The sequence below is a fragment of the Acipenser ruthenus genome, chromosome 4 (assembly GCF_902713425.1).
Source record: "Acipenser ruthenus chromosome 4, fAciRut3.2 maternal haplotype, whole genome shotgun sequence".
In the NCBI taxonomy this organism is placed as follows: Eukaryota; Metazoa; Chordata; class Actinopteri; order Acipenseriformes; family Acipenseridae; genus Acipenser; species Acipenser ruthenus.
The window spans coordinates 92,703,656-92,725,904 of NC_081192.1; the positions used below are offsets into that span (position 1 = coordinate 92,703,656).

At 37.8% G+C, this 22,249-nt stretch overlaps 1 protein-coding gene across 3 annotated transcripts in view; it reads left to right on the top strand.

Annotated features, from left to right (window-relative positions):
- The window catches only part of LOC117399447 (cadherin-12-like), a 103,532-nt gene that overhangs the window by 75,634 nt on the left and 5,649 nt on the right, over window positions 1–22,249 (top strand). For all 3 annotated transcript variants that reach the window (XM_059023101.1, XM_033998604.3, XM_033998603.3), the window contains 5 exons: window positions 177–344; window positions 3,977–4,164; window positions 11,066–11,319; window positions 16,959–17,095; window positions 20,109–20,230. In XM_059023101.1, the coding sequence (XP_058879084.1) occupies window positions 177–344; window positions 3,977–4,164; window positions 11,066–11,319; window positions 16,959–17,095; window positions 20,109–20,230 (869 nt within the window). The remainder of the gene's footprint in view (window positions 1–176; window positions 345–3,976; window positions 4,165–11,065; window positions 11,320–16,958; window positions 17,096–20,108; window positions 20,231–22,249) is intronic.

A 22,249-nucleotide genomic window follows, 5' to 3' on the forward strand; every position in this document is an offset into this window, starting at 1 on the left:
TCTGAAATATGTATGTCTGTCTCATTATTGTGATTTAGAATTTAAGCTGCTGCTCGCAAGTGTTTTGAACATAATCATTAATTCAAACATTGTTAGGCTCTAAGGAAGTATGTATTATCTTCTGAGAAATGAAATCCTTTACTTTTTTTTCTAATTTAATTCCATGACTTCACCAGGAGTTATAAGGACAGCTTTACCAAACATGGATAGAGAGATGAAAGAGCAGTACCAGGTTCTCATCCAGGCTAAGGACATGGGCGGACAATTGGGAGGGTTAGCTGGAACAACCACTGTTAACATTACTCTTGCTGATGTCAATGACAATCCACCCAGATTTCCAAAAAGTAAGTGAAAATTAAAGTGATATTTGTTTGTTTTATTCCTACTTGCAAAGTACATATCTTACCTTGTTAAGTCGACTGTATTTGCAGATCACTTTACTCACTTGCACAGGACAACACATCGCTGCTAAATGTGGGGTCCTTGTATGAGGTGCCGTATGGGGCATAATTCACTGACTGATATTCACATACACTATATACTGAAATGCATACACTGTATACTGAGACACATACACTATATACTGAGGTGCATACACTATATACTGAAATACATAAACTGTATACTAAAATTCATACAATATATATTGAAATGCATACACTATATACTGAGACGCATACACGGTATACTCAAATGCATACACTGTATACTCAAATGCATACACGATATACTGAAATGCATACACCATATATGCAAATGCATATACTGTATACTAAAATGCATACACTATATACTGAGATGCATACATAACACACTGAAATTACGCATACACTGCATACTGAGTGGCGAATGTGCAGCAAGCAATTTTCTAAAAAAAAAATTATAGCAGTTATAGCCAGCGGGCAGGACATATGACACTCTGGGCCACGACCCCCAGCCCTGTGTGCTGGCTGAACTGTGATGCTACATTGGTAGCAGTTATAGCCAGTGGGCAGGACAAGTGGCACTCTGGGTCACCTTTCCCCTGCCCCAACACAGAGCAAGCAGGATAGGACAATCAATCTTGTGATTCCATCATGCTATCCCATGATTCAATGCAAGTATCACTACGGACGCCATGATTGGAGCCCACTCAGAAGTGAAGGTAAGCAAACATTGCACGCAACGCAGAAGAAACTGACTTTTCGTACAATTTCTAATTTTGAAAGACAACTTAGTACCAAACTGAGTAGTAATTATTTAAGCAGTTATCAAAGTGCTGTGTAAAATTGGCTTATTTAGACTCTTTGTTAGAGCAGGAAGAATGAAATAAAGACTGCAGCTTGTCAATAAACTTTATTAAACTAAAACCTTGTATTTCAGCAACTACTTTGAGTCAATCCACAAAATAGCACTCACTTATGTGAGGTGGTTAACATAATCAACTCATGACTTAGCGGCGGTCGCATTGCTGCTAGCACCATCAGCTTTGTGTTGAATTTTCTAAAGAGCAACAAGAAAGCCACCCTCTCAGTAACATCTGGCAGTGGAAGCACCAGTACAACACAATATGGCTCTTTTACTAGGACTGGCCAACACAACACGTGTATTGGCCACAAAAGTTTTCATGCTGACACACTGGCCCGTTCTGTTTATGGCATGTCCACCAACCACTGTGCAGTCTCCGAGAGTGTTCAGCACAGGGGGTAATGCTGTTGTTGCTATTTAATTGTTGTGTATTTCATTTAATCATTCATGTATTTTCTCAGCTATGCAGATATTTTCTTATTTATGTACTTTTTATTTTATATAAAGCACTCAGAGACGAAGTTATTGATATGAAGTGCGCTACATAAATAAATATTGATTGATTGATTGATTGATTGATTGATTGATTGATTGACAGTTCCATATTTATCCAACAGTTTCCTTATTATCATCTTGTTTGTCCTAAGGTCTTGGTTTTGTTTTGTGTCGTTAAATCAGGAAACGAAGCAATGCAGGACACAAACCCTCTCCACATACCTCCAATATTCTACGAAAAGTTAACTTTTGAAAGACCTGAAACTTTACATTGGTTATACAGTATGCATATACTGTATTTTAGAATAAGCAACAAATACCCTGTATCTGTTAAAACAATCATTAAAGAGTTGCATGTTCTTGTGTTCCAATAATTCCAAAATCATATATCCCTGGAAAAGTACAATTGTGCATTATATCATTTTATATGGTCATCATTAGAAATATCTCCTCAGTATGTCTCTAAATTTGAATATCAGAAATGTTCTTTGATCTCCAATTGATTTAAAAAAGATTGTATCCGTGTTAGAGTAAAGTATGTCATTGAAACAGTAGTGGCATGTAGATAATAAGCAGAACAAAGTGTAATAATCATCTTTAAATATTTTACATATCCCAATACCCAGTGTTTATTCCATTATACTTAATCTAGTACAAATCAAGAAATGCATTGGTTTAAGAAATGTAGTCATAAATCTGATCAGCATGCTGAAATGGAGACTGCATCTGTCAAACGATCTGTCAACATAAACCTCTAGATTTTAAAATAAATTCAAGAGGGTAATTATTAAGAATACAAAATGATATAGGATTACCGGTAATATATCTACAAAACATCTCCTTAAAGCTGGGGAACTGTGAACAAGGGACATTAAAAAGTAAGAAAATAATAATTGTATACTGTATGCTAATGAAATGGTTCAATATCTGTCGCAGTATTAAAAGAATATTTGATGGTAATATATTCCACAGGCTAAAAAGATGTGTCAATGACTCAGGAATAACTGACTTTTGTTGGACTTCTTTATGGGATAATTGGGGGTTGGATTGATTTACCAAAAGCTCTTTCTACCTGTCCGTTATCACCTCACCTTTAATCTTCTGATATTTATGTCTGCATTGGAGTTACAGGTGTTTGTCACTGTAATAGGAGCGTTGGCAGGTGTGGTATAATCAACACATTTAAATATGTTGATTACTATTATTAATAAGGTAATCTAATTCCAATTAGGTATTACAGTATTTAACTGACTCACTGGGTCCCGTGCAGCAGCTAAGTAAGCTTACTTGGGAGACTGTTCATTTTTTGTAATGTTTAACAGTGAGCAGATAAGATGCTAGCCTTTGCTGATCTGCCTGACATGCTCATGCGGAAGTGGCAAGCAATTTCAGGGATCGATATATGACTCATATTGCATAGCACTTTCATGCATTCCAGGTTTTTAAAATGTGCTTGATTAGCACCAGTGTATAGGTAACAAGCTCAGGTGTGTCTTATTAAACTCATAGTAAAACTAGGAATGCATCAAAATGTTATGCAATGGAAGTCTTATTCCTATCACCGAATCTAGCTGTTTTTGAGGCACACAATTTACTAGATGTCCTGCTAAAAAAGCTGCTACTTGGAGTGATCTTGAATGTGGCTCACACTAAAATACACCTCGGAGTGTGCTTCTACTATCTCATTGTACATACTCTATTTATGATGGGTACCAGTACATAACCACCTTCATATATTTCAAATATGGCTGTGGTTTTATGTTTGATGCATTGTTGGTTTTATAAGTTCAGGACTTGTAACCAGAAGGTCACCGGTTCAAATCCTACCTCTGCCACTGACTGACTCACTGTGTGACCCTGAGCAAGTCACTTAACCTCCTTGTGCTCCATCCTGCGGATGAGATGTTAAATCAATGTCCTATTGTAAGTGACCCTGCATATAATGCACAGTTCACAGCCTAACTCTGTAAAGCGCTTTGTGATGGTGGTCCACTATGAAAGACGCTATATAAAAATAGAGTATTATTATTATTATTATTATTATTATTATTATTATTATTATTATTATTATTATTATTATTATTATATAATGGAAACTGTTTTTGTTGAAAACATGGTTCATCCATATTTTCATTATATGTTCCAGTAATTTAAAAGGGCTTTTAAACAATATTGTTTTATTATTTTATAATAGGTATCTTCCACCTTCGAGTGCCAGAGTCTTCTCGTGTGGGATCATCTGTTGGAAGAATTAAAGCTCACGACCCTGATGCTGGTAAAAGTGCTGAGATTGAGTACAGCATAGTTCCAGGAGATGGTGGAAACATGTTTGACATTACAACAAACGAGCACACTCAAGATGGAATTCTTATACTTAAAAAGGTACATTCAGTTACTTTACACATGGTGTAAATCAGTGCTTCGAAATTCTGGCCTGTGATTGGTTAAAACCTCATCATAGGAGCAAAAATAGATTTAACTATTGCCCTCACATCCTTACACTGCACCGCAATAGTCTTGGTCTGTCATTGGTTCACATCACTGTCAGTCCCTTTTTCAAAGGAATGCCCTCCACCTCCACTCCTAAACAACAAGATGAAAATGGCTGAATGAAAAAACTGAACTGCGATTCTGTGACAGAAAATTAATTACAAAGTATACTACAAAAGAAGAAAAAGAATCACACTCATAAAACCTATTTTGCTCAGAAATGTTGGCAACCTGTTGTACTGGTAGAACATAAGAACTAGGGATGCACCGAATCCAAGTTTTTGGGATTCGGACGAATACCGAATCCATCTCAAAAGGTTCGGCCGAATACCGAATCTACAAAAACTGTCAAGAAAACTGAAGGAAACTGTTGAACGAAAAACAGACTGGCACCTACTAACAAGGGACGCACACAATCTATAGTTTTGAGCCTTTTAGTTAATAGTATTTTTATTACCGAATATATCCCTGAACAAGATTTCAGTTTGAAATGTACACAATTTACCGCTAGCCCCCCCCCCCAACAGAAATGTCAAAATACAGAACTGTTTACTTTACCTTTACAAGAAAGGAGAGCTGCATCTTTACCATAACCCACTCATTTCTTTAATGACGTTTCAACCTGTGTCACCTGATCTGAGACTGAGAGCTATGAAGAAAAAATTACTGTGATGAGTCACCTGAATGATCTCCCTACGAAATAAAACCCATTTAAATGCACCGTGTGTTTAACACATTCAGATAGGCTATGAAATAGTTTAAAAATTATTTTAATAAAACAGCAGTTCCCAAATTTTTCAACTTGTATTGGCACATCGCAATAACGTAAAATGTAATTTACTAAAGCATATTGTTCAACAACATCTTGCACACCTGACAGATGTAAAGTTACAAAAAATATATATTTGTCTGCCACGATTTATTTATTTATTTATTTATTTATTTATCTCAGTATGATCTCTAGAACACATTTGACAGACAAAGCAACAAAGCACAAAAGTCTACAACAGTTTGCCTTTACTATATATTACAGGTTTACTGCATACTTTACTCCATGAAAAGTGTTATGTAATGTGCTGTTGCATACGGGGGTATGTTTGCATTCAGCAGCTGCGTGTTTAGTGCGTGCGCCACCAATAATTTAGGGAGTCGAGACAGAGTTCATCAAACGTGTTCTTGTTATTAAATACAACAGTTACGTTCAATACCGGATTCATGTATTTTATTTAAAGAAGAATTGCACACATTGGAGGGATGTATTAAAATGGATGTGCGTCTGGGCGGACATATAAGATTTGGATTCGGTTCACCGAATCCTAAGTATTTGGCCGAATCCGAACCCTGCCTAAAAAGTAGGTATTTGGGCCAAATCTGAATACTGGATTCGGTGCATCCCTAATAAGAACATAAGAAAGTTTACAGATGAGAGGAGGCCATTCGGCTCATCTTGCTCGTTTGGTTGTTAGTAGCTTATTGATCCCAGAATCTCATCAAGCAGCTTCTTGAAGGATCCCAGGGTGTCAGCTTCAACAACATTACAGGGGAGTTGGTTCCAGACCATCACAATTCTCTGTGTAAAAAAGTGCCTCCTATTTTCTGTTCTGAATGCCCCTTTATCTAATCTCCATTTGTGACCCCTGGTCCTTGTTTCTTTTTTCAGGTCGAAAAAGTCCCCTGGGTCGCCATTGTCAATACCTTTTTAGCATTTAGCATCCGTTGTTTTGTAGTTAATTCACTTGGGTAAAGTAAGGCCTACACAATGTATTCTTTAGTCCTGGAATATTTTTCTACTTTTACGTATTACATATTCTAACATCTTGCTGTAAAATAAAGGCACACACAGGGGCCACACCCCCTGCTGCTATGCAGTCTCTGCCTGCATTCTGAGCAATATAATGGCTTTTATTACATTTTGAAAACGAACAAATATCCGAACGAATATTTAAATTATGAGTGAATATCCGAACATGAAAATCCCATGTTCATCCCTCCATTACTTTAAAGTCATACTGTACATACTTTAATGCTAACTTATGGGGTATGGATTAACTACAGCCTTACATTTTATTGGTATTGCAGTAAAAACAAACTCTCAGTACTCTAGTACTCTCAGTACAAAAGCTGCCATGATCGTCACTCTTAAAGCCTCTATTGAAGGTGAAAGTCCTATTTTTTTGTTCCTTGACCTTGTGGAACTTGAAAATCAGAGAGCTGAGGGTATTGTCTCAGCACTCCTTGAATGCTTAAGGAATGCTGGATTCACTGACAGTTATCTTCAAGAAAACTGTGTTTCATTTGTATCTGATGGGGCTAGTGTTATTCTAGGCATGAACTCTGGTGTGGTGACAAGATTGTGTTAAAAATACCCAAAACTTTTTACGTGGCATTGTATGAACCATAGACAAGAATTGGTAGCGGCAGATGCTATTGATGAGGTCAACAGTGTCAACCATTTCAAAGCCTTTATGGAAAAGCTCCATAATATTTACAGCCAGTCAAACAAAAATGAATGTGAGCTCAATGAAGCAGCAGCAGAAGTAGGATCCCAAATCTTACGCATTGGACGAATCTTAGATGTACGCTGGGTGGCTAGCAGTTTTAGGACAGTACGATCAGTATAGGTGACATTTGGGGCCCTTTGTAAGCATTTTGAAAATGCTGATTCTGATGATCTAAGAAACGGCAAGGAAAGGCAAATATATTGAGGTTTAGCAGACCGCTTCAAAATCCCTCTGTGACCTTGCCCTGATGAATGATGTGCTCTATGAGCTAGTTAATTTGTCTCAGGAGCTTCAGGCTCATTCTATGACCCTTCTCAGGACTGAACATTTAGTGAAACAGACTATTAGAGTGTTAGCCTCCTTCAAGGACTCCCCAGGAGAAAAATATGTAGAGGCTTTGAAAGCCAAAGACTTGGTAGAATTCAGATCAATTACTCTGAAGCCAAATCCAAAGTTGAAATGTATTAATGTTGGACAGCTTCTTCAGAGTCTCATTAACAATATGGAAAAGTGCTTTTCATACAGGCAGATCTCAGCATCTTGGATTCAAGTAGATAGCCATCAACTCCAAGTGTTTGCCATGGTGAGGAACAAATGAGAAGACTGTGGAGACGCTTCAGTTTGAGTACAGAACAAGCCATTAATGGAATGCGAGACTATCTAAAAAAAACCCAACAGTGACCCTGAGGGCTTGAAACCACTTTTGCTCTGTGTGCAGACTTTTCCATGTAGCACTGCAGATTGTGAAAGAGGTTTTAGCCTCATGAATAACATTGCAAGCGATATGAGAGCAGCTCTGTTAGTGTCAAATATTGCCAGTTTGATGATGATTAATTTGAATGGACCCCCCACTGCACTATTTGAACCAAAAAAGTACGTCAGCTCGTGGCTCCAAAAGCACCGTTCTGTCAATGACACTAGATCCAGACAGTGCAAGGCCCACCCTTCATATATATATATATATATATATATATATATATATATATATATATATATATATATATATAGTGCACACTTTGTTTGCTTTGAAGGCTCTTCTTCAGTTTGTGATTTTACAAAATCCTTAAAATAGTTCTTTAAAAAAGTGTTGTTAATGTCCCTACAAATCCATTTTAATGGCAATTTAAAAATCGGAAACAATGGCCTGGAGCGCCAAACAGGGGAGTTTACCCACTTTTTTATTTACCACTACACCACTGTGTAAAATCCATCACCTTCCCAGAGAAATACTTTAATCAAAAACAGAAAAAAAGATCTCACTTATACAGACATGTATTATTAAAATCGCTTAGCCCAGCACAAACTAATTTAGACAAAATTCACTTTTTATTGATATATTTCACACAGAATTTGATTGATTTCTTGGGTAGCAACTTTAGGGCGCACCTGTGCATATGGTGTAAATTAAATACTTTCTGTCTCAATGAAATGTAATATGATCATAGATGAGACAGGCACTCTGATATTAAACTATGTGAGTACAGGCCATCATAACTAGGTTATACCAAAACATGTGGAAAAACGTGGAAATATTTTCAGTGATATTTTACCGACTACCAATAAACGGAACAGCTTCAGCTTCATGCAGGTTTTATATTTTTAAAGTCTTTGTAAAAACTTACAAATGGACGGGCAAAAAGATCTAAGACAAAAATGGAATCTTTACATGAAACGATACATATTTTACATTCAGAAAAAAAAACCTGAATGAAAACTATCTGCCTGGAGATAGGGATTTTAAATGCATCGTATTAGTGTGCTTTAAAGAACTCTTACAAACGATGACTATCAATAATGACTTTTTGGCTCACAAATTACTTTAATAATGACATTTCTAGAGTATTCCAAATGTCAATTGATATTTAATGATGTGCCCTTCATTAAAATGTATTAATTGAAGCTTGCCTAGAGCTCATTTCTGTAGCATTGTACTTGCAACTTGGCTAGGCAACTTTGCTTAGACATATGGGGAAAAACAAACTGAGATTTTGATGGCACATATTGTTTTTTGTAAATAATTTTTTTCTCAGGGGAAATTATGTGTCCAAAGCAGTTCTGCCTCCTACAGATTTGATAGAAGCGCACACAGGCTGATGACATCACAAAGGAGCAAGCTTTCTTTAAAGCACATTTCCCAGGTTGTGTTGTTTTGGAAACGTAAACATTTCATAATTGGTAGGATTGAAAGGAAAATATGGTTCATATACTGTAACAGAATTTGGGACAATAATATTTTGTATAGGAACAGAGGTAAAATCGAAAGAAAAATAAATAAATAAATAAATATACACCTCCCAAAAATGTACGGTATGTTTGATAACTGTCTGACCTGTAAATTAAACTGAAACCAAAATAACAAAAAAAAATACAAACTGGTGCTATTATAATAATACAAAACTATTCCATACCTATAAATGTGCATACAACATTATTATTATTATTATTATTATTATTATTATTATTATTATTATTATTTATTTCTTAGCAGACGCTATTATCCAGGGCAACTTACAATTGTTACAAGATATCACATTATTTTTACTTACAATTACATGATTCTTTACATACAATTACCCATTTATACAGTTGGGTTTTTACTGGAGCAATCTAGGTAAAGTACCTTGCTCAAGGGTACAGCAGCAGTGTCCCCCACCTGGGATTGAACCCACGACCCTCTGCTCAAGAGTCCAGAGCCCTAACCACTACTCCACACTGCTTTATACAGTTTAAACACAACATGTGTTTAAACTATATAAATATATACTGTCATGTATTCCTTTATTTATTTTCGGTTCTGAACTGTACCTTCTGTTTAGGATTTTTGCTGCACAACCATCAAACAACGAGACAGCCGTCGAGTATGAGCAATATTTACTGGTCTATGTAGATAGTCTTTAGGTTGAGACAAAACATACCAAGTAAACAGAAACATAAAGCAGATTGATAAAAGTCTACCTGAGACTGAAGTGGGAGACATTAAGCAGCCTCTACATAATCCCTCTCCACACTAGCTGTCTTACCAAGCGTGACACAAGGTTGTAGATGCCTGTAGAGAAAAAACGCTTGTACATCTATCAAAGACCCTTCTGCGCTATAGCCTTGACCTCTTCTCTACAGGCATATGCAACCTTGTGTCACACCAGGACAGTGCAGTAGTGTAAATTGGGATTATTTTAAAGAATTAGCCTACAGTACAATATATCTGTATTGTGGCTGGTTTGTGGATGATTTGACTATCACATTGTCTCCTTACTTTCTGAATTACTTGTATAAAATTTTTGTGTTTCCCCTCATACAATGCTTTGGAGTTAGCCCGATACAAGTCAAAAGACATTTAGCAGCACACTGATATACTGTAGGAATGAAAGCCAGGTGTATACAGTACATAATAGGTCTCCCAACGGCAGTGGTGACCTTGTTGGCTTTTTTTACAGCAGTTGCAAAGCTTCAATTCATACTTCACAGGAAAAAGATGCCCAGAGAAACATGCAAAGGCAGTTTACAAGAGACCACAGTGACCTACCAGAATGATGTATTTTTATACAAACTATTTTGAAAATAGCAGACTTAGGCTTTAGTGACTCTTATCTACACAATGTAACACTCCAATACTGGTAGACAGATTCGACATTTCAGTGTATTGTTTTGTTGCTAAACTGACTACACACAAATAATGTTGATATACTCATGCTGTCCCAATACTTTCGGTTTGCTTTTGGGGCATCAAAACTGCAGTTTAATTCCTCTGAAATGGAGGTCATGCTCATAGACTATTGATGCCTGCTGATATCACTGTCACAGCTGTTATGTTTTTTTTTGGACAGATTTGATTTAGAATCAAAGCCCAGTTTGTTTTAATGCTCTTTCTTAAAATCAATTTTCTTTTCTTAGCTATGCAGAGCCCACCTGTGTCTCCAAGATGAATTCTGAAATTCAAGAAAACACCCATGGATTATTAACTCAGTGGACATTGGTTTTTCAAATCTTTGATTTACAAACAGCAGCTTGAATAGAACGTAATAGATGAGCCCCAATATAGAAAAAAAGTACTAGACAGTGATGGTTATTCCTTCTGTGATGATTACAAAATGTAACAAATATTGTTTACAGACACTGAAAGATAATAGACAACCCAGTATACAGGATGTTCAATGAAAATGCTTGATTATTAGTAGACAGCAAGTTGCAAATCTCATTAATTCCAAATGGAACAGGAGTTTACATATAGATATGACTGTTGGTGTACATGTGGGGGAGAATGATAATTCCTATTTATGTGTCTTGTGTTCCAGCCATTAGACTTTGAAACAAAAAAGGCATATACTTTCAAAGTGGAAGCATCTAATGCTCATCTAGACCATCGGTTTCATGCCTTTGGACCATATAAAGACACAGCTACTGTCAAGATTAATATTTTGGATGTGGATGAGCCTCCGGTATTCACCAAACCTTCTTACACGATGGACGTGTATGAAGATTCCCCTGTTGGCATTATTATAGGGGCAGTGACCGCTGAAGACCTGGATGCTGGTAGCAGTCCAGTAAGGTAAATTCTTAGTTTGAACACGTTATTTTCTTCGGAATATATCATAACATACCTGTATGCATGGCTTACTAAACTATATAAAAAACTTCTGAAGAAACATCAAATGTTAATGTATTTCATGATACAATATTTTGTTCATGATTGATACAGTGAAGTGTTCATTTGGCAGCCTAGGTGTCATTTTTGTTTCTAAATAGGCACTTAAATATCTAGCAGTTGAACACAAATAGAAAGGTGCTACAAACACAAGCTTTGCTGCAATGCAGGGCAATACACTGTTCCTTTTCAATTCGAAGACAACCAACAACAATACTTTTGGGATATGCCTGCCACAGGTCAGGTATTTACTGAGCATTTTATGTCAGAGCTGCCAATAGGCTCCTCTGGGGAGTGACGTCCTCAGTCCCTCTTACCGAGGGAATAAGTAGTCACTCCGCAGAGATCATGTTCTCTTTTGCTTCTCACATCAGGTAAGTAAGGTAGGTATAACTAACCTGGCCAGTTGCTGTGATTGAGTCTGTGTAAACAAGCTCTCACTCGAGTTGTCTGGAGTTCCCCTGCAATTTATTGCCTGCAATTCATTGCTGGAAGTCAGCTTGCCACTTCCCTGGAATCAGAAACTTAGTTTCTGTGAACCGAGCTATAAACGCTGTGCAACTGTGCTGCGTTTAACTTTTTCTTTTCAACAGCCTACATCGCTTTGCGGTTGTAGTCAGCTTTCTAACCTTCAGAACTTGCTGTTTTGTGTTTTTTCCTCTGCTATTTGCAGCTAAAAAATAATAATTCCGCCGGATTGTCTCGACCCACCCTCTCGGTGCACTCAGCCAAAAATCTCACAGTTCACCGAGCAGTGACTTTCTACCCTCACAGCTCTTGTTGTGTGTGTGTGTTTTCTTACTGCCGTGCAGTTAAAAAAAAAAAAAGACACGCGTGATTCCTCCACCGGGACCCAGCTCTACTCCAACCCACTGTTGAGTTGGCTCTGCCGGCTTGTCTCAGCTCGCCTCAGTGCAACTGGTGCTTGGTGCATTGGTGCTTCAGTGCCCCCGGTGCCCCACTGTCTGTAGGCAGTGCTCCACTCCGCTGCCCCGGTTGTTTGACTGCACGTGGTCCTGACTAGGCACGCTTGCCCAGTACCCTTGGTTCTCGGTGCTTTGGTGCCTCGGTGCCCTCTGTCTGTAGGCTGTGCTCCACCCTGTTGCATGTATGCGCAGCCCCAGTTGTGTGACTGTACGTGGTCTAGACTAAGCACCTCTGTTTGTAGGCGGTGCACCACTCCATTGCAAGCTATGCACTGCCCCAGTTGTGACAGCATGTGGTCCACACTAGGCACGCTTGCCCAGTACCCTCGGTGCTTGCGCCTTCAGTGCTTGGTGCCTTGATGCCCTCCGCCTGTAGGAGGTGCTCCATTTTGCTGCGAGGTACACACTGCACCGGTTGTGTGACTGCGCACGGCCCAGGATAGACACCCTTACCCAGTGCCTCAGAGCCTTGGTGCTTTGGCACCCGTGGTGCTTAGACGCTCCGTGCCTTGATGCTTCACCTCGGCACTTCAATAACAATGCCCAAATTTCACCCCTGCACGTCCTGTGGAGGGATGAGGCAGTTCCAACGCCATCCTAGGCAGCTTCCAAAGCAGGCTCCACCTCAGCCTCAGCAGCTCCAGCAGGGCCCCTGAAGGCTTGTGGTGATGACAGATGCATCCAACTCGGGTTGGGGTGCGGTCTGCAGGCAGCGGAGTCTGCGGGTCCTGGTCGGGTAGCTGGACATCCCTGCACATAAATACGCTGGAACTGCGAGCGATTTACCTCGCTCTCCAGCATTTCCTTCCAGTGCTCCAGAGGAGACATGTCCTTGTCAGCACGGACAACGTGTCTTTAGTAGAGTATGTCAACCGCCAGGGAGGGCTTTGGTCCCTGTGGTTGCACCGCATAGCCTTCCGGCTATTGAGCTGGGCAAAGAGGAATCTGTTATAACCTCCGGGCTGTTCACTCCCTGGAGTAGTGAATTGGGCGGCGGACCTCCTCTCGAGGGAGGGTCCTCACCCGTAAGAATGGCGACTCCACCCTCAGGTGGTAGAGCGCATTTGGGAACGTTTAGGTAGGGCCAGAGTCGATCTTTTTGCCATGGCAGAGACGACCCACTGCCCCCTATGGTTCTCCCTCCACCGCTGTGGCGGTCCACTAGGCGTCGACACCCTAGCCCATGAGTGGCCCAGGACACTCTTGTACACATTCCTGTTGATACTGTTGCTCCCAGCCTTCCTAGAGAAAGTCCAGACAAAAGTGGCGACCGTTCTCCTGGTGGCATTACTTATTTTACAGTTTCTGCAAGATCTGCTAGAGGTGTACCTAGCAGCTATATCTGCATGTCAGCAACCCCGCTTTCCACTTAAACCAGTCAGTGGAACTATCGGAGATTGAATTCCTCTGCCTGGTTCGGGCGTTGAGAGGTTATGTGAATAGGACGAGAGCGCTGTTTCAGTCGGACCAGCTCTTCTTCTGTCATGGTGAAAGGACCCTGGGTCAAGCCCTCTCGAAGTAGCAACTGTCTCACTGGATTGTGAACACAGTTTCGGCTGCATATATTGATGCCAGCCTGCCCCCACCTGGGCAGGTGGCCGCGCTCTAACAGAGGAGTGGCTACGTCATGGGCCCTCTTTAGAGGAGCTTCATTGACTGATATTTGTACTGCGGCTAGCTGGGCTACTCTGCATACATTCACTAGGTTCTACCGACTTAATGTGGTAGATCTCTCTATGCCTTCATTAGGCACAAGGGTCCTTGAGGTTGCACGCTCACACCACAAAAATTAGTTTGGTGGTAGCGAGACGTCTCTCATCTGCTGTCTCCACTCACGCTCCCTCATGACGGCTTTGGTATACTTTCCCAAAAGTATTGTTGTTGGTCGTCTTCGAATTGAAAGGGAAGATAGGTTACATATGTAACCCCGGTTCCCTGAAAGAGAAGACGACCAACAAACCTTGCGAGGTCGCATCACTCGCATTCGCAGGTTCGATTAGTTAAGTTACTACAACTTAACTAATTACATAATCAATATACTGTGTGTAAGTATTTGTAAAGCAATGTTTTGCATATCAGTTTTCATATACATATTTCTTTTAATAAAACAAACGTGATAGCATTCTGTTTTTGATGCTAAATAAATAGATTTAGCGTGCTTCAGCTGTTTTCAAATTTTTTTCTGCAGTCTGTTTGACATTATTCTTTTGGAGATTCAGTTAAAAAGTGCAGTGATGCACCACTCAGAATTTTAAGTGAGATCAAGGCTGCCAAATAATTTCTGATACACACAGAATGATGCTTTTAGAATACTGTATTCTGTATTTTACTCCACTGGGACTTACATGCACCAAAATTAAATTGATAGATGAGACTATTGCATTAACCACTGAACCATTGTTTGTTTGTTGTTGTTTTTTTTTATTCTGCGTAATCTAAAGTAATTTCTAAACCTATTCAGGTTCAAATACAAATCCACAAAGAAGTTATTTAATCTGTGGCTTCAGTGGACAATATAGGTAATGTCAAGCATGACTGCTTTAGACTTGACCAATGTAGGCATCCACTACAACTGTGCATTGGAACAGAGATGGACTTAGAACATGTCTTTTTTTTTTTTTTGAAATTGGGATACCTGGCTGCACGTGTACAAACTCTTAATCAAGGTTTTAAGTAAGGCATGCTGCCATTTTTTAGGAAACAACCTTCTGCAGTAAACTGAACAGCATTGTAAAATCAATATTGTGTTACATTGGGGTATATAAACATATACCATGTAATTGTAAGCAGCAGTACCTATATCATACTTTTTCAGTTATAAACAAGTAAGAATAAACACAAATAACAGTTACTTAAGGAAAAGTTAATTCCACATGTGTTCTTGGTGGCATTCAGAAAAGCAAACAACAATTCTTCAGGGAGAATAGGAGCTAAACAGACTCATAGCAGCATGTACTGAGGAACACCCACAACCCACAAACTCCGCTTTCTGGATAGCAGCAGTCTTAAACGCCATTTACGTGAAAAAAGGGACGTACATCGTCAACTACGACACACAAAAGTTTCCTGGCTAGACCCTGGGGCATTGTGCAGGCTGTGGTTCATTAACAGACTTGCAATAAACTGCAAGTACGTAGAGAAAACAAATGCAAGTACAGACCATCTTTGCACTGAAAAAAGGCTATGCTGTTTCATAACAGACTGGAAAGTTGCTGAGTTATCATGTGACTGCAACATATTTAAAAAAGAAACCTGATATTAATATTTCACATTCAATGTTAGTTTACATTTCATGGATTCTTTAAATGATTCTAAGTTGTAGTGGTGTGCCGTAATTCCCTTTAGCATGTGTTTTTGTAAGCAGGTATTAAATTACTTTGTTCTGCACATACAGGTTATTTTTGGTGCAGTGGGAGTAATGCTGTGATAATACCAATTAAAATATAAAACATTCTCTGGAAGTCGACATAGAGAATATAATGTGATCTCTCTGGAAGTTAAATTTGGTTTGTAGTTTGATGTGTGGTTTATAAAAAGGCCATTTCAGTCTTTTTGACTTGCCTGCACTGAACTTTCTCACGTTGTTTTATAAAATGTAATTAATTATAAAATGTCTGTATCACATTACTTGAAGAGTAATTGTTGTAATTACTTGTTCAAGGCTTTTGTAATCAAATTACTATAACCAATTACACTCCAGCACTGTCAGTCTGAATCATTCAGCATTGGAGCGTTAGGTTTGGTACAATTGTTTATCAAGCATTTTGCATAATGACTGTGCAAAATGATAAACATTATTCATATTTATACAAAGCCCCTTTTCCAGTACGCTGCATTTTATTAGAGAATTAGAGAAGAGATGGCATTTTAATAACACAAGTTTTGTTTGACACCACAGTAAATATAAACAGTGGGCCTAAATATGCAGTTTTCCATGCTTATACTATGCATGTTATGTGCTTTACTGCAGATTGGTTTGACTGCCTATGAGCTCAAACAATTAATTGTCAAAAAACTTGGTGAAGTATTCTAGTGGTGTTGATAATTCATCTGGTGCTGAAAATTCCACTTCTTTTGTAAAGGTTAGGGAAATTATGATTCTGTAGCTGACCAGATTTACCTCTGATTTCACTGTGGCCCAAGTCGACTTTCATTCAATTTACTTACGTCAGATAATGCTTAGGTCGATCTACAGTAGTTTTGGTCTGATTTTACCGATACCCACCCTTTTAAACACTGCACACAACATGGTGAAAAAAAAAACACATGCAAAATATGCTTGCAAAAACCAGGTTCTACTGTATATGTGGGTGATACTGTATAAATAAAGCTCCTATGTAACACGGTCCGCGTTCTGATAAAGAGTATGCACATGAGACTACACTATGGAATAATTTAGTAAACCATCAGGAATTATATTCTAGTCTAACAAGATTGTGGGACACTGCAGATTTAAATTGTGAAGAAAAAAAGAGTGAGGACATGCATACTGTACTCACAATAAAAATAAGCAAACTACCACTAATATAAACAATGCAATTGCTGTGGTCTGTTTTATAAAAAATGTATTTCATGTTTTGTATATATTCATAAAAACAAAATCTTGTGATTCCTCAGGTATTCTATTGATTGGAAGAGTGATTTGGACAGTTATTTTGAAATTGATCCAGTGGAAGGAACCATCGCTACAAAGGAACTCTTGGACCGAGAGAACATGGCACAGCACAATATATCCATTGTTGCAACTAAAGTTAGTAAGTATGACAAATAATCAATACTAATTTATGGGGAATTACATGTTCCTTTTATTGTCAACAACCACATATTATACATTTAAATCATTGTATTAAATGGCCGATTTTATATGAACAGTATTGTATTGTCTTGGAATATAAAACATTATTGATTGCATTAGTAGGAACTTTCTATATATTGCAGGCAGAATTCAAAAAATAAATGCCTTGTGATTACAGCATCTATTGATTGGTATGTGAAGGCAATGTTTGTTGCTTGAGACACCAGACTTTGTACTGACAGAGTAATTTATCTAAAATACAGATATTCTTTAATAAACCAGTTAATCTCAAGTCAAGATCGTTCTTGAGTGTGTGCATGAGTTAAGCCACATTTGTACATGTTTTAGGGCCACCTTTAGGCCACATATTGCAACTGACCTAGTATTATTCCTACTGTATGTCAGTGTTTTTCTAAAACGTGTCCCTACAATTTTACTATCCATTATCTGACTCACTTTTTGTACACTGTTCACTGCTCGCATTCATTACGCAGTTGCAGTTTTAATTTCAATTAATTTGACTTCTTACCTGTGTTCCCTCTGAAAGGGACAATCAGTGAGCATGGAGTTGCTGCAGACTCTTACTGGAAGGAAACATGGAGGAGAGACGGACCTATAGAGTGCTGTTTCTGTCAAAGAAAACTTAGGACCAAACAAAGGGGGAACAAATCCTGAGCACCTTATTTATATGGCACAGAAAAGAAAAACTTCACATAATTCTTTTGATCTTAAAAATCAGTTAACATGTAAATACTGTTAGAGAAACTCAGAATAGGTTGTATGGTTTGTCAAGGTCAGGCACAGGAGTTAATGGTGTTAGTTGTGTCTGGCTTTTCCCTGGGACACAATATAGATTGCTTTCTAAACTGAAGCTGTAAGCTTTCAGCTGGTACGGTTTTTAAAATCGATAAAACTTACCCTTTTTATCACTTAATTACAAAACTATCACACCACAGTTAGTCTTTAATATAAATTGTATAAACTCAATTATTACAAATGACTACTAGTAGTTTAATTCATAGACGTTTTAGAATGAATTATCAACACCTTTTTAATTATCGACACCTTTTTCTCGTTTGTCTCAGCTATCATTTGCCTGCAATTTATCACCTGTAATTAGTGCTGGGACGAACACAGGATTTTTATGTTTGAATTTTCGTTCATAATTTAAATATTCGTTCAGATATTCATTCATTTTCAAAAGGTAATATTGCTCAGAATGCAAGCAGAGACAGCATAGCAACAGGGGCAGGGGGCATGGCCCCTGTGTGCATGCCTTTATTTTACAGCAAGACGTTACAACTTGTAAGGATGCCAAATAGCAGTTCAAGTTAAACGTTGTTTTCTTTATTCCCAAATAGTACATAAAGTTGACACCACATTTTATTTATTTTTTACTTTTTTTTTTCATTCCTTGCCATTGCCGTTTCTTCGCAGGAAACAGTGGCCATAGGCACTTTTTCATAAAGTAATGAGGTTTACTTGTGCCTTTTAGCAGCAGATGTATTCATGTGGCAGTGTTTTGAGTGTGTGATTGAAATTTTGCAGTGTGGCCGTTGCCCCCCCCCCCCCTTGCAAGCTTCTGATTTAATAGATATTTAAAAATGTCACGTCATTGGGGTAGGTTTATGTTAACCATATGACCATGGTATGTACAACAATTCAGCTTGAAGTGTTTAACCATACACATCCTTACCTGAGAATCCAGCATGCATACATAGACCAGCTCTATTTATTAAGAGTATTACATCATCTTAAACAGAAAAATAACATAACAGGGCTCTAAAACTGCCATAACTTACATAAACTGTGACTTACACCCACTACTAAATAACTCTGAGAATTGATCAAAGCAATATATACAGCAATGCTATAAAGACACCAGTTATTATGTAGTGCCGTAGTGGAGTTGATTCAGACTCCAGTAGCTTATAAAACATCAACTGCTTCAGGGATGATACAAATTCCTGTTTAACATTTTCTTTTGCCTCAGCACACATTTTCACAATTGGAAATATGAAAACATTTTCTTTTGGTGTCTATACGTCCTTAACAGTATAGCAAGCATCAACCAAATAGATATGTAAGCTTTGGGTATGGTAACACAATATATTTAAAGTAATCTTTTACGATGCCTGAGGAAATTGCAGCTGTGCTGTGTTTGGCATACCGTAGTTAAACAGCTGTTTTCAGGCCTGTTCAAATTGAAGTTTATTTGTTTAACATTGTGAAAATGTTAACTCTCTTAATTATACCTGGAACTCAAGAGCTCCATACATACTGCTAAGTAATGTACCCTTTCAGAGCTGTAGCATACCATTAAACCACTAGATGTTGCTCATTCACTGTGTAACAAAGGGCAAACTGTAATTCATGTTCAGCTTCATTTTTATTTCTCCACATCTCTCTTTCATTATATACACTTCTTGAACATTAAAAATAAATAAATAGTTGCTCAAGAGGACATCACTTTACTGTTATTGATGATCACCGATTTGCATATTTGTATATTTTATATATTGATGCAATATATTTTTTAATTGATTATTTAATGCATTATTTAATGTGTGAGTGCACATGCTTGTTGACCCAAGAAGTCATCAGAAACAGGATGAATTACCTCAAACAGTTTTATTTTAATGTATGAGTACTATTGGCAATTGCATGTTCATTTACAGTCATCCATGTATATTTGTTAAGGTTGTTTCAAGGACTGCTTGCATGTACAGGACACCTAGGGAAGATTTTAGTCATTTCTGGGCCACCCTCTGAGATGGTCTCACATATGATTTTCAGACCCTAAACATGAAGATGGCTTAAAGTTTAGGGGGGGGGGGGGGGGGGTTGCAGGATATATATGATATATATATATATGTATTTAAAACACGTACATTAAAGAAAAAGTCTGCTCAGAGAATTGCTTTTTCATCACTGTTTATTAACTGTTTATATGTATTTGTTTTTTAATGTAGATAATCCTGTGCTTTCCAGCAAAGTTGCAGTCATCGTCCATGTGTTGGATGTTAATGAGTTTCCCCCAGAATTGTCAATACCGTATGAGACTTTTGTATGTGAAAATTCTAAGACAAACCAGGTATCAACCATCTTTTCTATGTTTTGTTTTATAAATACGTTTAAATATATGTAGATATAATATATACAAAAATCCCAATACATTATTATTTTACAGAACTGTACATCTTTAAACAAGCTGAAATGAAATGGTAGCCATGGCTTTGGTAACTGCTTATAGAGTATAAGATGGATGTATGCAACCTTTAATAAATATTTAGTTTATTTACTGAACAAACCGTGTGACACTGGAAAAGGTCATTGAACAACTGGTGTCTGCCACAATCAGAATCAGTCCATGGACACTCCTGAAATATAGATTTTTAATTACAAAATGTTCTTGACAGCCCACAATAAAGCAAGTGTGAAGGGGATTATGACATAGATATAAAGCTTGAATGCAAAGCTCCAGTGCTTTACATCCTTCCATCAGATACTTCAAGTGGGATTACAGGGTTTTGTTCATAATATTTTTTTCTTTTTAATGATGCTGCAACTTACCATCAGTGCAGTGTAAAACTGTCTAGTATGAAAACAAAACAAAAAAAGACCTTCTCCACTCCTGCAGGAATTTTAGAATTGCAACAAAACGCTAACTGCTGTTACACATCGTTCTGGAGTATTTTACAAATCTAAAGTGGCTCATGATGGCCCTGTAAGCTATGACAGTCCACCCCCGGGGCACTATGAGACTTTAAATAAAGCCACCTGTGAAAATAGCTGTTGGCACATTTACAGATGTAGGCATATTAGACTGAATTGCATAACCAGAGTTAGATTTGGTACCACAACTGGGGGACTAATGAAAGACCTACAGCGAGCTGTGCCTCCAGCCGCACGTAATGTCGGAAGAACAAAGAATGTCTGCTTTAGACACTGAAACTAAATCTTTCTCATCTTGCACACATTTGTTGTAATTTTTCAGGATTGTTGTTGAGTTTTAATCGTACAGCTCCTACTCATAGAAACAGACTTTAACAAATATTCAATCTGACTTTTTTTTATTTTTTACTGTACATTGTTTGATGTAACTACAATTGAGCTATTTGGAGACTGCGTGACTGTTTATTTCATACACTAATTTGTTCTTTATAGTAAAACAATTATTCTAAAGAAGGGTTTTATTAAGGCTTGATAGGAGGATGTAGTACGTTTGAAGAGTACAGTAAAACACTGTAACTACAAATGGCTCTAATTACAACAGCACTACAGACTATAGACAGAAAAAGTAGCATCTCATCTCCTCCCTTCCACCCTCCCTTCCTACTTAAGATTTTCATGTTTGTTTTATTTTTCTCCAATGGGTTCCTGACATATTTATATATCAAACTCCAACCCTGCACAACAGTAATTATGCACAAATCAGGGATGAGGGAAGATGTAATTTCTGGTCAACCCAGATCCCACATTCCACAAGTGAAAAAGTAAGAAATCCACTGCATACAAAAAAATATAATGATAAACTTGTATAAAACTATTATTGCGGCATGACAGTGCCACCATAGTTATAGTTTCAACTTTGCTTAAGTCCAATTTTCAACCATTAATATCTTGACAATGGTTGGGGGTAGAGTGCTGTGCTTTGAAACATAAACACTTTGTAGCATTGTCTCTTTAAACTTTCCCCTGTGTACAATGCAAATTATAACGTTATTTTTCATCATACTTGGATATCGGCTCAATGCAGCTCATGGATTTCAGGCCACTTCAACGGCATATATTATGTGCTAGATATTGTGTATATGGGATTTCTGATCCTGTTTAAGGTGTTGTTGCTAAGGTTTTAAAAATAATATTCACTGCCTCCCTTATCATTGAATGCTACCTGCCCATCACATCTCAGTATCTGCTAAATACCTAATAGCTATAGGTGGTACAGCATTTCTTGACCTTTGTGACTTCAAGCTGCACCATTGAAGTTAATACCATTGTTTTTGTAATGGATTTCTTGACATTTGTGGCTTCAAGCTTAAACCATTACTGTTTTTAATTAAGTTTTTTATAATGAATACTCATATATCTCAAGTGAAAATCCATTGCA